The 15,648-nt window shown below is 59.0% G+C and overlaps 1 protein-coding gene across 8 annotated transcripts in view; it reads right to left on the bottom strand.

The window, feature by feature from the left end:
• The window catches only part of NBEAL2 (neurobeachin like 2), a 30,448-nt gene extending 17,083 nt beyond the window's left edge, over window positions 1-13,365 (bottom strand). For 2 of the 8 annotated variants that reach the window (XM_043442984.1, XM_043442991.1), the window contains exons 1-10: window positions 4,423-4,557; window positions 4,173-4,261; window positions 3,962-4,090; window positions 3,779-3,860; window positions 3,571-3,695; window positions 3,320-3,402; window positions 1,502-1,587; window positions 1,127-1,409; window positions 866-972; window positions 287-367 (exon numbers count right to left, since the gene is read on the bottom strand). In XM_043442984.1, the coding sequence (XP_043298919.1) occupies window positions 287-367; window positions 866-972; window positions 1,127-1,409; window positions 1,502-1,587; window positions 3,320-3,402; window positions 3,571-3,695; window positions 3,779-3,860; window positions 3,962-4,090; window positions 4,173-4,261; window positions 4,423-4,542 (1,185 nt within the window). In that variant the 5' untranslated portion in view covers window positions 4,543-4,557. Of the gene's footprint in view, window positions 1-286; window positions 368-865; window positions 973-1,126; window positions 1,410-1,501; window positions 1,588-3,319; window positions 3,403-3,570; window positions 3,696-3,778; window positions 3,861-3,961; window positions 4,091-4,172; window positions 4,262-4,422; window positions 4,558-4,812; window positions 4,921-13,097 lie in introns of those variants that run through there. The other 6 variants (XM_043442985.1, XM_043442987.1, XM_043442988.1 and 3 more) reach the window with 6 other exon arrangements.
• Between the last annotated feature and the right edge of the window lie 2,283 nt (window positions 13,366-15,648).

The raw sequence follows: 15,648 nt of genomic DNA, 5'->3' as shown, positions 1-15,648 counted from the left end.
GTGGTTGAGTATCGAAGGTTCCTTCTGGCTCAGCATAGCCAAACCCCAGCTCCCAGGACTAACAGCAGGCGGGGCATGGATCCCTCCTGCACGGCTCCCCGGGCTGGGGATCTGGAAGGCCGGTGAGAGAGCGTGGGGGAGCCAGCCGCATCGCTAGGCTCCACCAGGCCTCACACAGATCTGCTTGCTCCCCCTGCAAACTGCAGAAAGGCTCAAAGAGGGAGCCCCAGGGGGTGCATGCCCAGGGACGTGCATGACTGAGGTGGTGTCAGCCTGATGGTGGTACCTTCTGGACATCGGGCTCAGTCAGTAACCGGGTAGCCAGGTCACTGTCCCCCTCAGGGGGCGCCCGGGCCTGCAGGTACAGCTGTGGGGAAGGGGAAGGGCACAGGGTGGAGGGGCAGAGGAGAGAAAAGATGGGGGAAGGGTGGGGTTAGAGCAGGACCTGGGGGGGCTGCCAGGGCTCCCCCCACAGGCAAGGATGCACCCTGAGCCCCAGGCCAAGTGCCCCCCAGCAGGAGGGCAGAGCAGGAAGCTGAGCCACCCACACCTGCCCAGAGGGACAGCGCCGGGGGCAGATGAGTGGGCAGGAGTAGACATTGCATCCGAAACAGCTGAGGCTTCCCTCCTGCCCGACACCTGGGACTGGGGAGAAGGGAAATGAGGGGCCAGGGCAGCTCCCGTCCTTCTACGACACCCTCTTCCTATGGGGTCCAGAGTGTCCTGACCCCAGGCCCTCCCACTGAAGAGCAAGCCACCCCACCAGCCCCAGGCTGCAGCCCCGTCCAGCCCATTTGCTCAGCATCCACACGTGGTGCCCCCAGCCTCCGGTTGAGGCCCCTGACCCCGGCCTGGGCCCGCCCACCTTGCTGTTCTGGATGAGGCGAATCAGGTGTTCGAAGCAGTTGTTGCTGAGGAAGGTGGCCTGCAGCACTGGCCGGTCCTCGCACGCCAGCATCATGGGGATGGCGTCTGTGGAGGGGTCAAAGGTCAGCCCTGCCAAGCCTCTTGCCAGCAGCACCTCTGGTCAGCCTGAAACCTTCCTCCCATGCTGCCCAGGCTGGCCTTTCCATCACCACTTGGGGCTTCCCCTGCTAGTGCCACCTCCCTGAGAGGCCATACACACCGAGCATGCTGACCCGGAGGGTGACGTGGGCCTCTTCAGGGTCCAGGCTCGGCCCGGCTGGCCAGTCAGTATTAAGGACGCGGAAGTAGCCCTCCAGCAGGGCTCGGAGCTCTGGCCCCCGCGGGGGTGTGCGGCTGGCATGCAAGACGTGTACGACACCCACCAGCACCTCCAGGGCCAGCGGCACCAGGCGGGGGTCCTGGGCTGGCCTGTGGCCCCAGCCCCGCACCACACCCAGCAGGCCCTGCACAGAGCCGGCACTCACAGCCTTCTGCCCGTTCTCCTGCAGGTGTGGGCAGAGATGGGCAGTGGGTTCACCCAGCAGAGAGACCCCGAGACAGCCACTCCCTGGCCCACAGGCTCCTTCCAGCCTACCTTCCCTCCCGCAAGAACAGCTCCGAAGAGGTGGATGAGACGCAGCAGGACCACAGAAGGCAAGCGGTCTGCATCCTGCAGGCTCTCTGGATGGGGGAGGGGGCAAGACAAGGTCAGCAAGCTTGCAGGGCTATGAGTCCAGGGGCCATACAAGAGGTGGGTGCCCGGGATGGCAGGGGGAGGCTGGGCCACAGAACAGAGGCTGGGAGATGACATCTCAGAGACAGGACTGCTTCTGCGCTGGGAGTCTCTAAAATGTCATGACTCTGTGCCAGGGGTTCTCAGGAGGACACAGCCCTTCTTTGGGGAGCTCATAAGGGGCATGGCCCTGCCCCGAGAGCCTAGCCAGACCCCTGGATCCTTAATCCTGAAAGTGAGGACCCCAGGGTGAGCACCCCCCATACACATTTCCCCACGGCAACCTAGGGTTTAGTTTCTTAGATGCAAATCTCCTGGTCCCTCTGTGCTGTGACGGTTGGAGCTTGCCGTGAGCGGCTCTGAGGGCCCTGCAGTGTCTACTACACAGATGCCCCACACACCATCCCCCACACCCACACTGGGACTTCTAGGGGCTTTCACAGCATCATATCTGGGAGGCCCACCTGGCCCTGCTCCAGCCAAGCTGGACAGGATGCCAGGACATGAACTGAAACCCAGAGAGCAGAAAGGACCAGCTCTGGGTCACATGAGTGTGTGGGGGCTGGGGCCACGCAGGGCTGCCTTGACCAGTAGGATGGGGTGGGAGGGTTCCCCAGGGACAGGACCATGGCTGGAGAGCAGAGAGCAAGTGGGGCTGGAAAGGGAGGCTGTGAGGAGGAGCAGGATGGGATTCTGAGGGTGTCAGGCCACCATAGAGGAATTTACAGCAGAGGGAACAAAATCCTGCGTGTATTAAGAAGAGTACTTAGGCTGTGGACCAGCAGAGCCAGGGAACTCCCCAGGGGCATCTCCCCTCTTGGAGGTGTTGCCCCCACTCCAGACTCAAGCCCGTGGCTCCCTGGGGCAACCCAGAAACACTGAGATATTTTCTAGCCCAATACGCCAGTGCCTTCCCAAGCCGGCCTGTCCGTGCAGCACCCTGCCCTAGTAGTGGCTTAGTGCTAGTCGCTTAGTCGTGTCCAACTCTCTGCGACCCCATGGACTGTAGCTCACCAGGGTCCTCTGTCCAGGGGATTCTCCAGGCAAGAATACTGAAATGGGTTGTCATTTCCTTCTCCGGGGGATCTTCCCGACTCAGGGATCGAACCCAGGTCTCCCACATTGCAGGTGGATTACTTTACCATCTGAGCTACCAGGAAAGACCCTGCCCTAGGCCCATCTGAAATCCTGGCCAGTCTCCCTCCAATGAGAGGACAGAGGAGACCCAGGGGCACAAGGTGCCCGAGGAGAACAGGTGCCCAGAGATGGCCTGAGGGGCCAGCAGGAAGGGGGGATACCGACTGTAGAGACTGTCATGCGGAAGTGAGGAGACTGGGTGGAGCTACAGGGACAAAAAGACTGGACCAGACAGTTTGACATTCCAGACCAGAAGGGTACAAGTCACTGGGGGGATCCAGGAGATAGGAGAGAAGCAGGGGGGCAAATCAATTCCCCCCTGAGAAAAGAAATGACTCATTTTGTACAGACATGCCCTTCCTCTCCTCTCTGCCCCTGAACTCCCATTTCCCTACAGAGGCCCATTCACATTCCTTCTCCCAGCCCCACGTGCAGCCGCAGTAAGTGGGTCCTTACTGCTTGTGCGCTTGGGGAACCACAGGAAGGGGCTCGGGTCTGAGGGCAGGGCCAGGGGGACCGAGTGGGGTGGGGGTGGGGCCTGACCTCGGAAGAAGGCGCTGAATTCAGAGGGCAAAGCAGCTGGAGGGAACTTGTATTTGCTCTTCTCCTTGGCGCTGATGACTTCCCTGGGGAGGCGGGGATGGGGTAGGGGCCAAGGTGAGGCCAGCGCTTCACTCCTCCTGGGTCACACCCCCTCAGGGGCCTGCACCCCGGCCCCTCCCACCCCTGCACCTGGGCCACCCCATCCTCTCCCCGGCTTTCCCTGGGTCCTCTGCCCGTGGGCCGCCTCTCACCCCCTGTGCTGGCGCCGCCAGGTCTGGTATGGGTCGAAGAGGCCCTCACAGAGGAGCAGGGCATGCAGGGCTACATTCTCCAGCTGGCGCCCGCGGTCCTCCTGCGGTGGTGGGGGTCCTTTCAGCTGTAGGCAGATGGAGAGGGTGGAGGGGCATTAGCTGGGCCGTGGCTACCACCTACCACCCCCCGGGGTAGAGGCCACCTCACCTCGGCCACCAATTGGGTCAGCAGCGCCAGCACCCGGGGCACCAGCACCCGGCCCCAGCCCGCCTCTACGTTCTCGGGGTTCCTGATGGGTGAATGATGGGAGAGGTCCCAGTGATATGCCAGCCGCCACCCCGGGCCCCAGCTCCACGCCCTCCCACCGTGGAGAAGACAACAGGGACCCACCTGCAGAGGATGACGAAGAGCTTGAGCAGCAGCAGGGCTTGTTCCAGGTCCCCAGCATCCAGCTGCTCGGCCAGCACGTGCAGCGCATCCAGAGGGAGCAGAGGCACCTCGGCACCCGCCTCCTCTGGCCTGCGGGTGGGGGGGGACGGGGGAGGGGTCACTGGGCGCCAAGAAGCCCTCAGCCTCCCGCCCTCTGAGGAGCTTGTCTCACCTGCGTGGCTCCAGAGAGGAGAGTGAGATGCTCTTCTCGAAGGCACCCACAAAGGCCTTCAGCCACTGCTGCAGGTAGCCCAGGTCCTTCTGCAAAGGGGGGTGCAGGAGGGGCACAGTGGATAGAGGCGGCGAGTGAATGGGGGTGGAGAGAAATTGCAGGCAGAGCGGGAGGGGAGGTGCGGGGGGAGAGAAAGGGGGGAAGACAGGAAGTGGAAGGTCAGCATCAGAGGACTGCCCTACATACTGACCACTCTCCCAGGCACCCCCGTCTGCACTTCTTGGCCTCCCAGTCTCTGCTGCCACTTCCTAAACTCTTGGGGACCCAGGCAAGCCTGACACCAGCAGGGGAGGAGCTTAAGTGTGTACATGTCTAGAGTGTGGCTGTGGCCCACAAGGGTGCTGGGGCTACAGGTCTCCAACCCACCAGCCTCCCTGAACCCAAAGCTATGGGCTGGGCTCTCGCCTGCTACTTTCTCCCAGCTTCGCAGGCACCACCTCCAGGAAACCTTCCTGGACTGTACATCTCAAGATGCATGTGCACCATCAACCAGGCAGAGCCATGCACAAACACCCACCCACATGTACAGGCGCAATGCCTGACCTCACCCCAGGAACCTCCACCCACTCTGGCTGGTTACCTGGACCCCGGGCCCCAGAGCTGGTTCCATGGGCAAGAGGGACAGCGGCTGAGTCCGCGTCTGGGCGCCACCAGCCAGGGAAACTTTGGTGTGAACGGGAAACGTCCCCTCCCGCCCTGGCCCCTGGGGCAGGAAGCGCAGAGTCACGGTGGGGGAAGGGGGCCGCTTCCTCCCGGCCGACCGCAGGGATGTGGGGGGGCCTGGGGCACCCAGGGCCCAGCAAGAGAAGCTGAGAAGGACCCAGTCTAGCGCCGGGGGTGGGGCCTGCAGCACAAAGGGGCAGGGGTCACACTGCCCTGGGGAGAGTTTGTGGACAGAAACTAGTTGTATAGGCGTGAAGTCCGGCCTATCTAGGGACAGGCTGTGGTCCCTACTACAGTAGTGCCCTTCATTCAGGGCACCCACAGCTCCCTGAGCAGGGTCTGAGGCCTCTGGCCCAGGAAATGATGCTGGAGGATTCATCCAGACCTTTGCCCTGCCCTTAGGCCAAGTCTTGTCTTGGCTCCCCATTGGCCCTGCGGGTCTCTGCTCCAGGGACACAGGTAAGCCCCAGACAGCCCTGACCTCTAAGCTCCTCCCAGGGCATAGAGTGGGCGGTGGCCTGGAACTAAGCTCCTCCTTCCATCCCTCCACCTTCCCTCCTTCCACGGGGGCGTCATCTGGAGCTCCCATCTAACAGGAGGACCCAGAAGGCAACTTTCTTTCCCAGGGGCAGAAGGGAGGGACAGGGACTAAAGTGGAGAAACTTTAAGGGCCAGGGACCCATCATAGGCAACACCCCGAGACTGTTTTCCGGCTGCCAAGACCTCAACTCCAGGACCTCCACAACTATCTTTGCATGGACAGCTCATTTTTTGGCCACTTGTGGGCCTCAGACCACAGGGCCAGGACTGAACTGGCCCCAGGGAAGAGGGCCTGACCCCAGCAGACTGGGCCAGGCCCCCCCAGAAACTGCGGCAGAGCAGCCCTCCACCCCGTGGTTGAACCCTCTCATACATTTTGTCACAGAGCTGAGGCCCAGGCAGTTCAGAGAGAAGGTGAGGCCACCCGGGTGCACACCACCAGGACTCTCTGCTGGTCAGTTCTCTTTGGTGACCTCGCTGCTGGCCACCTCCCTGCTCACCTACCTCTGTCCATTCCATACCTCTCCTCTCCACAGACCAGCAAGGACACCAGCATGCCCAGCCCTGAAAACACCAGAGCCAGCCAGGGCTCTTATGACAATTTCTTCTGAACTCTTCCCACAGCAGATGGCAAAACGGGGGGCCCCTGAGGGGATGCCTCACGCACCACCACAGCTGCAAACTGTACCTCTGAGGATGCTAAAAGCCAGACCCATGTTCTAGGCCAGGCCCACTCATGGTGGCTAGAGTCAGTGAGCCCAGCTGACCACACAACTCACAACTCTTGGTGATCCCACAGATCCCTGTCTATCTGCAGAACTGTCCCAACACCACCCTCCCTTCTACTCCTAAACCACCCCTAGTCAAGCCACCGTCTCTCCCACCCAAAACATGAGTCTTTTTTGCCCACTGTAGCTCTGATGAGCACCTGTAAGCCACATATGACCATGTCCTCCCTCCCTGGACCAAAGATAAAGGCTCAGTTGCTAAGCCAGGCATCCTGGGTCCCTAGTCCAACCAGGGCCTGCTTCTCCAGCTTGTCTGGCTTTCATATCTGTGATGCACACTCTCCTGTGCAGGCCCCTGCTCCCTGCCCAAGCCCCGCTGCCGTCTGTGACTTGCGCTGGTGGTACTTAAGCAGGAATCCTCCACCCTCTTCGTGCCCATCACTCGATCGGCCCTCCCAGACCCAGATGGGCCCCCTCAAACTCTCTGCACACCTACTGCTTCCTGTCCCTAGAACCATATCCTCTGCCTGTCCGGTCTTGCAGACTTCCAGCAGGTCCAGGCTGGACTGGGTTCAGGGCTGAGGCAATGCAGGCAGCAGCCTCAGTGGGTACTGGAGGGGTCTCTGAAGCACAGTTCTCGGCAGGGGAAGGGGCAACTGCCTGTCTTGACTCTGTGGGTCTCATCTCTTCTCCCCCAGAGGCCTCAGCCTGGCTCTGACCTGGGCCCTATGACTTGAGGCTGCAGTGCTGGGGACTGAGAGGCTGAGCAGAGCAGGGGCCTTGTGCATGGAGGCAGTGCCACGTGCAGAAGGGTCCAGAGCCTGAAAGAGGCGGCTGTGCTGCCTGGGCTCCCATACTCCTCTCAACGCTCCACTTCCCCGGCTCCTCCTTCCCGCCCCAGCTCTGAACAGGATGGGCAGGCCAGCCCACTCCCCACCCCACCTGCCTGGCCCAGGGTCCCAACCCTGCCCCTTCCGTCAGAAAGGTCAGGAGCAGCCACACTCTGCCCTGGGCCCTGCAGCAGGGAGAAAACTGTGGGTGTGGGGGAGGCCAGTTTCCTGGGGGGGAAGGGGGCGGTTCTCAGTGTCACCCCTGTAGGGACCCCAATCTATGCCCCACCAGCCTTGAGGACACTCGGTGCCAAGGGAGGGGAGCTCCCAAGGGCTGGTGAGGCCCTGAATGGGCAGGGAACAACCACTTCCTCACAACTCTGAGGTAAGCGGAGGATGGGTGGGCGGCGCTGTCTGGCGGGGGACAGGGACCACTAAATGCCTGGTGCCGTGCTGCCCGAGACCCACCTGCCCCACCCCAAGCCTGACAGCTGCCCCGGCTTACTCTGTGTCCCAGGGCCCAGACTTTGCCCCAAATCCCCCATCACCATCAAACACAAAAGTTCCTTAAACAGCACCCAGCACCCCCAGTGCACGTCAGTTACACCACTGTCGGGGCAGCCGGCCAGCCGCCCCACCACAGGCTCAGGGTTATGTCCACTGCCGCCTCCTCCGACTGAAGCCCTGCTGGTGTGGCGCCCCCCTCACCTCCAGCCTCATGTGCCACATTCACTGGATGCCCCACTGGATATTACTCACTGTCCCCACCCCCACAGGTCTGCATGTGTTTGGCTCTCCGTGTTTCCTCTACCTGAACATTCCCTATCAGAATCAGCACCTCCCGCAAGATGCAGCTCTGTCTGGAATTTCAGAGGTCGGGGTCCCCACACTGAATGTGGGTAAGTGCATGGGTTCTGGAGTCCAGTCCCGACTCTTACACTTGGTAGCTCACTTAACAGTAATCTCTCAAAAGGGAACCCTCCTACACTGTTGGTGGGAATGCAAACTGGTACAGCCACAATGGAGAACATTGGGGAGGTTCCCTAAAAAACTAAAAATAGAGCAATCACATGGCCCAGCAATCCCACTCCTGGGCATGTATCTGGGAAAAAACCATTCTTTGAAAAAAATACATGCATCTCAGTGTTCACTGCACCACTATTTACCATAGCCAAGATAGGAAAGCAACCTAAATGTCCATCAACAGAGGAAAGAATAAAGAAGATGTGGTACATATATACAATGGAATATTATGCAGCAATAAAAAGGAACAAAATAATGCTATTTACAGCAACATGAATGGATCTAGAGATTGTCATACTAAAAGAAGTCAGACAAAAAGACATATTATGTGATATCACTCATATGTGGAATCTAATTTAAAAAAAAATGATATGGATGAACTTATTTACAAAGCAGAAACAGACTCACAGATTGAGAAAACAAACTTACGGTTACCAAAGGGGAAAGGTAGAGGTGAAGGATAAATTAGAAGGTTGGGATTAACATACACACACACACACATATATATACATACACACTTATATATAATAGGTAATTATAAAAGAGTACTGTATAGCACAGGGAACTTTACTCAGTACTCTAAAATAACCTATATGAGAAAAGAATCTGAAAAAGAATAGACATATGTACATGTGTAACTAAATGACTTTGCTACACACCTGAAACTAATACATATTGTAACTCAACTATATTCCAATACAAACAAAAATCTAAAAAACAAAAAAACAAAAACATTAATCTCTCTGTTTCAGCTGCCTCTTTAAAAATCATTGCTTTGTTTAACAGGTAAAGGCTCCCGACCACACCCACCAGCACGTGGTAAGGTGAGGGGGCTCTGCCTTTCCAAGCCCTTGGCATTCTATGGCATCACTCTCTTCTCCCCACCCACCTCCATGAGTGACAGATGAGTGGCAGACCTTGGTTCACTGGCTGAGCCAAGGTCCCAAGGGCTACTCCCCAGTTGGGTTGTCCAGGCTAGCGAAATGGGAGGATCATGGTGGACCCTGGGTTAGTGTGAGGAGCAGGGTAGGGAGAGAAGACTGAGGCTCCATAGTGGTGACCCCTCCCAGTCAGCACCCCTTCTCCTGGAACAGGCAAACAGAAATGGGATAAGGTGGGATGGAGCCCGATCAGGATGACCTCTTTCAGGCCTGGGCGTCTTTCCAGTCAGCATCAGGAGGGGGATGGCACTGTCAAGCTGAAGGTGGCTTTGGGCTACACCAGGAAGACTGGAGGTCAGACTCTGAGGACCTCAGGCCAAGGATTGAAACGGGAAGACAGGGACTTCTCCAGGGCCAAGGCAAGTGAGACTAGTGGTCCAAGGGCCTAGGTGGCTGGGCCAGCCACTCTCCTTACCTGGGGAGGGGTAAGGAGAAGGCATGGACCTTCTGGTCTCCGTAACACCCCTTAGGGCTTAACCTTCCCCTTGTCCTATCTCTATGGAAACCAAGAATTTCCTTTCAGGGTCCCCATAGTAACCGACCTGTTTCCATGGGGACCCCACACTTCCACATCAGCTCCCCAGTTGCCATAACAACTCCAGTGATTACCAGCCCCGCCCCCAACTCTGGGCTCTGTGCTACTCTCCCCATCACCTCAGTCTCTCCCTCTTCAGTTGCCTCAGTAATGAAGGCAGGGGGGAGGAAACCCTGGTTGCCCCTATGAGGTATGGAAGGGGGTTGGTGCAGCCAAGCAGCAAGGAGGTCCTTTTCCTCATCTCAAGAGGGTAAACTGAGGCACAAGAAGAAATATGGCCCAGTTAAGGTCCCAGAGGGCCTGCCTAGGTTTCCATGATGCAGTAGAGCTCATTGGTCAGGGTGAGGGACCAGGAGGGGTGGGCAAAGCAAGGTCAGCTGGAGTTCTCACCTGACCTCCCTGGAGCCCCGTGTCCTCAATGACATAAATGGAGTTCAGCCTGGGCTCCGCACCTGCACCCTCAACATCTGTCCCTACCTTTGGGTCCCCGAGTGCCCCTCAGCTCTCACATACCCCAGTGCTCCCTTTCACTGGAGGCTACTGAGCAACACCACTGCTCCAGCTGCAAGGAGGCCGCCCATCTGCACACTTGGCATCACCTTTACATACCAATTGCTGGTCTTTGGGTGCTGTCCCCAGTCCCTTCTCCTTGCACCCGCCTCCTAGGCCCTCACCGGGGAAGCCCTGCTGGGGGGTCCTCTGGGTGTGCTGCCACCCTCTCACTCCTGACATCTGGCCTCTCATAGTTCCCACAGCCATGTGCCTGATCCTCCCTGTCCTGCACCCTCAGATCTCAAGGCCCAAACTCCGTCCACTGGCACCACATCTCTGACCAGTCACTGCTCTGGGGCCTAACGCCTCCATCCAGCTATTCAGCTAATACCCCGGGAGCACCTACTAAATGTGAGGTGAAACCGTGGAGTAGCAAGCACGAGGGTGCACACGAGGACATGCCTGGGCTGAGGTCCAGCTTGGTCAGGGTGGGGGCGTGGACAAGGGAAGAAGGCCTCCTCAGACCGGAGGGCGAGGGCTCCAGGCAGAGGAAACAGGGTGCAGACCCACCTGAGTTCTCCTGCCCAAGGGACTAGACCTTTCCTGGGTAAAGGAACGCAGGACAGAGGCTGGGCTGGAGCTCTGCTGGACAACCTTGGTACAACCCTGCCTTGGTTTCCCCACTAAGGCCCTGGGAGGCTCAGGCCGAGTGATGTTCAGGGCGCACTCTGGTCCTCCTTCAGTAGCCACCCACAGCCCCCTCACCCACTCGTGGCCCCCAGAGGTATGGGGTGAGTGGGGCTGAATCTGGGGTCTGTGAGGGGAAAGGAAGGGCAGGAACAGGGGTGCTCCCTGGGCGGGCCCAAACCCACAACTGGGGAAACAGGTTTGCCAGCTGATGTCAGCTCTCACTGCTGAAGGGAGGGGTGAAAGTATTGGGGGACCTACTGGCTGGGTGGCTGGCCAACTCAGGGTTTCTTAATAGCCTCTATCAGTTCAACCCCATACCTATCTTCCCCTCCCCTGAGCACACACACAATAGGTCCTGGCGGGGCTCTGACGCGGACAGCCACCAACCACTCCAACCACTCCCTGGGAGCTCAGTGCAGAGGGTGGAGACCGTGTTCCGGGAGCAGGAGCAGGACCAAGCCGGCAGGAAGGCCGCGCTGGGAGGCCGGCTGGAGCTTCCTCTCCCCAGGAAACCTGGCCCCTCCCGACTCTGGGGTTCACACTCATATCCTGGATTTGTTTGCCTGGCCTCAGGCTGTCCCCTGCCTGCCCAGGCTTCCAAGGCTACAACCAGCTAGCCTGTACCCCACACCTCCCCAGTGAGGTGAGGAGTGGGAGGGGGAGAAGGGACTCAGCACAGGTGAAAGCTGAACACCTGTGAGGGACTGACTGCTTGCAGAGCTCAGCTAGAAGGGGCAGCAGGAGGCACCCGTGTTGGAGGTACAGTTCTGGGAAACCAAGACACCCTCCCCCAGCAGCATGCCACCCTGCCCGAAGACCCACCATTAGCAGCCCTCAGACTCATCACCTCGTTCAAGCCCTTCACCTGATCACAGGGGAAGAAACTCACGACCAAGAACCCGCCCGTGACCACAGGAACAATCAGAAGCACAATTAACATCCCTCAGACACATCACCTTGTCCAAGCCCCCCTTCACCTGGTCACAACTGAAGGAAGTGAAGACCAAGAACCTGCCCACAACCACGAAGGCAATGAGAAGCATAAGGACCAGTGCAAGTCTCCTCCTGAAGCTTTCTCCATCACAAGGACCAGTCTTTGGAGACAGAGACAGAGAAGCTGGGGGAACGGGATCCAATGAAGCAGGGAAGCAGGAAGCTTCTCTGGCCTGGACCAGTCATACTGGCTACCCCAGTCATACTGGCTACCCCTCTGCAGAGTCTAGGCCACTCCAGGCCAGGACTGTGCCAAATTTACAGATATGGAAACAGAAGCTCAGGGTGTATACAGCATGCATGCCCTGAATCACACGAAAGATGGACTCTACTCCATTCACTGCCTCCTGCCAGATGCCTGGATTTCTCACCACCCGAGCGGGCTCAAGAAGCTACGGCCTTTATGGCCTGGATTCCTGGTCCCTGGGGCCCCAGACCTAGCCTGCAGTCCCGAGAGACAGTGGGCTAGCCTCTTCTCACAGGGCCAGCTGATATGAGCATGAACTTCCCCCCAGTGCCCAGATCAGGAGCACACAATAGTCCATTGTGCTCAAGGTGTGCCTGAGCCAGGAGTGTGATGCCAGGCAGGTGCAGGGAGGAAGGTTGGTGCTGGGTGAAGGGCAGAGGGGTGTTGCCCTGGGTTCTCTCCCTGCTGTGGATACAGAAGGAAAGTGGGGCCCTATGTGTTCGATACAGTTTGGGGGACACCTGGGTTGCTCCCATCACCTTGAGGCCACTTAAGGTAGTCAATGAGGCAGGACAAGAATCTCAGGAGAAAATGGTATCCCTCCATCCCTTTCAAACATCCCTCCCAGCTTGTCTGCATTCCCTGTCTCCACCCTCAGCATCCAGAGAGAATCTTTTCTTTGGGCTGGACCCCCGGTAACCCACACCCTCCTCCCCGCCCGGGGTTGGGGTGGGGCAGCCTGGGGTCAGGAACTCACCACGGTCAGTTCGCTGCAGCGGATCTGATGAGTTGCCCAAGACCGAAGTAGGGACCTCCCACCCAGCCCACTCAGACCCGTCGACCAAGACTACCCAACTGGGCGCAGCCGTCAGGAGGAGCAAGCCCAAATGCAAAGTAAGCCTCCCAACCCGGCCAGTCTCTTTCCCGCCCCCGCCGGGGCCTCAGTTTCCCCATCTGTAAAAGAGGTAAAGGCTGGCTTGGTCCAGGCCCCTCTCCTTCTGCACAACCGATGCTACCCAGTCCGCACCCAAGAGGCTCCAGTGTGGCGCGCGCCCGAAAGGACCGACCCCCAGGTGTAAGCGCCCGAGGCGCCGGCGGGCCAGGGGCGCACACGTGCGTGCGCAGCCGGAGCAACCCCGGCTCGCGCGCAGATACGCGGCCCAGGTTGCGCCGGGGGCAGGTGCAGCAGTCGCCAGGCGCGCGGAGCTGGGGGCCCGGCGGGCGCGGGGCGGGGCGGGCTCACCTGCGCGTAGTAGAGCAGCCACAACTCGTAGAGCCGCTCCGAGGCGGCCATGGCCCGATCGGGCTCCGGCGCTACTGCACGCCACCTGCCGCCACCGCCTCCTCCTCCGCGCCGCCCGCCGGTTGCCCTCGGCCAGGCCCATGGGCGGAGGGCGTCACTCCAGGGCGGAGCGGCGCGGTACTACTGGGGGAAGTAGTACTGGCCCGCGCCGCGCTCCTCCTCCTCCCGGTCGGCCGCCGCCCGGCTTCCTGCACTTCGGCGGCTGCCACCGCCGCCCCGCCCCTCCCGGGACCGAGCAGAGGGCGGGGAGCCCGGCGGGAGGAGGAGCCTGAGGTCAGGGCGGCCCGGAGGGCGCCCAGCGGCCCCGCCCCCCTCCCCCAATCCGCGCCCTACCAGTGCCAAGGGTAGGGCCAATCTGAGCCTTCCGGACTCGGGTCGGGGTCTGGGATTCTAGCCTTGCCCCAGGTCTAGACCGGACCGAGACGCAGCCCAGCTGGCTGGAACGGCCACCATTCGTGCAAGGGACAGGCTCGCGGGCTTGGGGGAAGGGACTGCGGGCCGCGTGTAGATGGGCAGTGTCCTTCAACAAGTTGTGAGGACAATAACCGTGACGACCACTTGTAGAACTTACCACGGGCCAGGTGCTGGTCTAAGTGCTTTATGCAGAGATTGAAGTGCCACCTTTTTTTTTAACCTATTGTTAGTGGAGCAGGATAGTGTGACCGGAGTGTGGAGTGGGGCGAGGGGATAAGAAAACAGTAGGACAAGACTCAAACAGCTCTGGGCGAGCAGTTTCCTCCAGCTGTTTAGCAGTAGTCTTCACCTCGCCTGGATCCCCTCCTTCAGGAAGCCTTCCTAGACGCTCCAGGTGCAGGCAGCCTCCACTCCAGGGTTCAGCACTTGGTTCACATCTTTTGTTTTCTTTAACTTCAAGAGGATAAAGGCTAATGGGTGCCTCATGCCTCTGTTTTACAGGGAGAGAAACTGAAGCCCAGATGGGCCAAATGAGGACCATTTGGGCAGCATGAACAGGGACAGAATGCCAGACAGTTTTCAGAACCAGTGCCACCATCACCCCTGGGCCTCTTTCTTTCCCTACTTCCCCCACCCCCAGCCCCCTGAGAAGTGAGGAGGGCCCTTGTTGGCCAAGGGTAAGGTCCTCTATTGGGGGTGGGGGTGGGGTTGCAGGACCCAGAGAGTTACCATCAATTGGAGGAATTGACTAGTCTGGAGCCCACTAGACCCTGGGTGGCCAAGAGGAGACAGACTCTGTCTCCATACCCATCTTATTCTGTCCTCATGGCTTCATGGGCATCTCCTCCACTCTGGTCTTTTTTCCTGCCCCATCCATCCTACTTCTGACATTTCCTGAACACTGACTACCTTCGTATTGTGTATCACCTGGATACCTGGAACAGCACCCCACACAATGCAAGGGAGAGGGCACGAAAAGGCCCAGGTTACAGAGGTCAAGAGGGTCATTTGTGGGGACAGGCTAAATAGGGGTGTGGCCCTGGAGATCTCGGTTGGGAACTGGGAAGGAAGGAGTGGGTGTCCACCTGTGTCAGACTGGGAAGGGAGGCCGCAAGCAGGGAACAGCCTTGTTGAGACAAGTCACCAGGGGGTGTGTGTTGGGGGGGGGGGGCGGGTAGGAGGGTACAGCCTTCTCTCCTCAGGAAGTGGGAGGAAGTGTGGCTCTGGGAACCTGGATAGGCTATCAGAAGATACTGACTTCAGCCAAAGAGGTCTGTCTGTTGTCCGTTGTCAGGCATGCTAATTAACTTGGGAAAGGATACCGTGGCAGCTCCAGCTGCAGAGCGTGCATCTATTGGCCAAGGCCACACCAACTGTCAGCTCAGTTCTCAGGAATTAAACTCAGGATGGTCTCTTGGGGGCCCCTGGGCCCAAGTTGGGGTTTGCTCTTCTTTAGGTTAGGTAGTCTGGCTCTGGGTACTCTGCCACCCCATGAGGGAGCTCGAGGTGGGAGGGGAGCGTCCTTGAACCCAGAAGAAAACGGTCATTCAGCCAAGCCCTGCTCTGCTCAGGCTCTGTCTGAGCTGAGAGCGGCCAGAGATGGGCCCACTGGCCCATGAACAAGTGCATCAAGGAAGCCACTGGTATCTTAAGAGGAAAGGAAAGGCAGATCACTTAATCTGGGGTCGGAATAGAGAGAGTCAGGGAAGGCTTCCTGAAGGCATTCGAGCCTTGAAGAATCAGAAGTGGACAAAGATGGGTCACTTCAGTTCAGTCGCTCAGTCGTGTCCGACTCTTTGCGACCCCATGGACTGCAGCACGCCAGGCCTCCCTGTCCATCACCAACTCCCGGAGTTTACTCAGAGAAGGATGGGTCAGCGAATTGCAAAGTGGCGCCTAGGTAAAAACCAGAGAGATCGATGCGCTCTATCCTCCTTCACTCAGGTCTGGCTGCCCTTGCCGCTTTTTTCCTAGTTGGCATTGGACGAATCGAGCCTTGGAGCCTTCTTTGCCGACCCCGAAGAGTTCGGAAAGGCGCGAGGGAGGAAGAAGGCGGGTCCATTGGCTGGCTTTCAGG

The sequence above is a fragment of the Cervus canadensis genome, chromosome 22, assembly GCF_019320065.1.
Source record: "Cervus canadensis isolate Bull #8, Minnesota chromosome 22, ASM1932006v1, whole genome shotgun sequence".
NCBI classification, from domain to species: domain Eukaryota; kingdom Metazoa; phylum Chordata; class Mammalia; order Artiodactyla; family Cervidae; genus Cervus; species Cervus canadensis.
The sequence above is the reverse complement of the archived record's forward strand: the minus strand, read 5'-3'. Positions and strand labels throughout refer to the sequence as shown.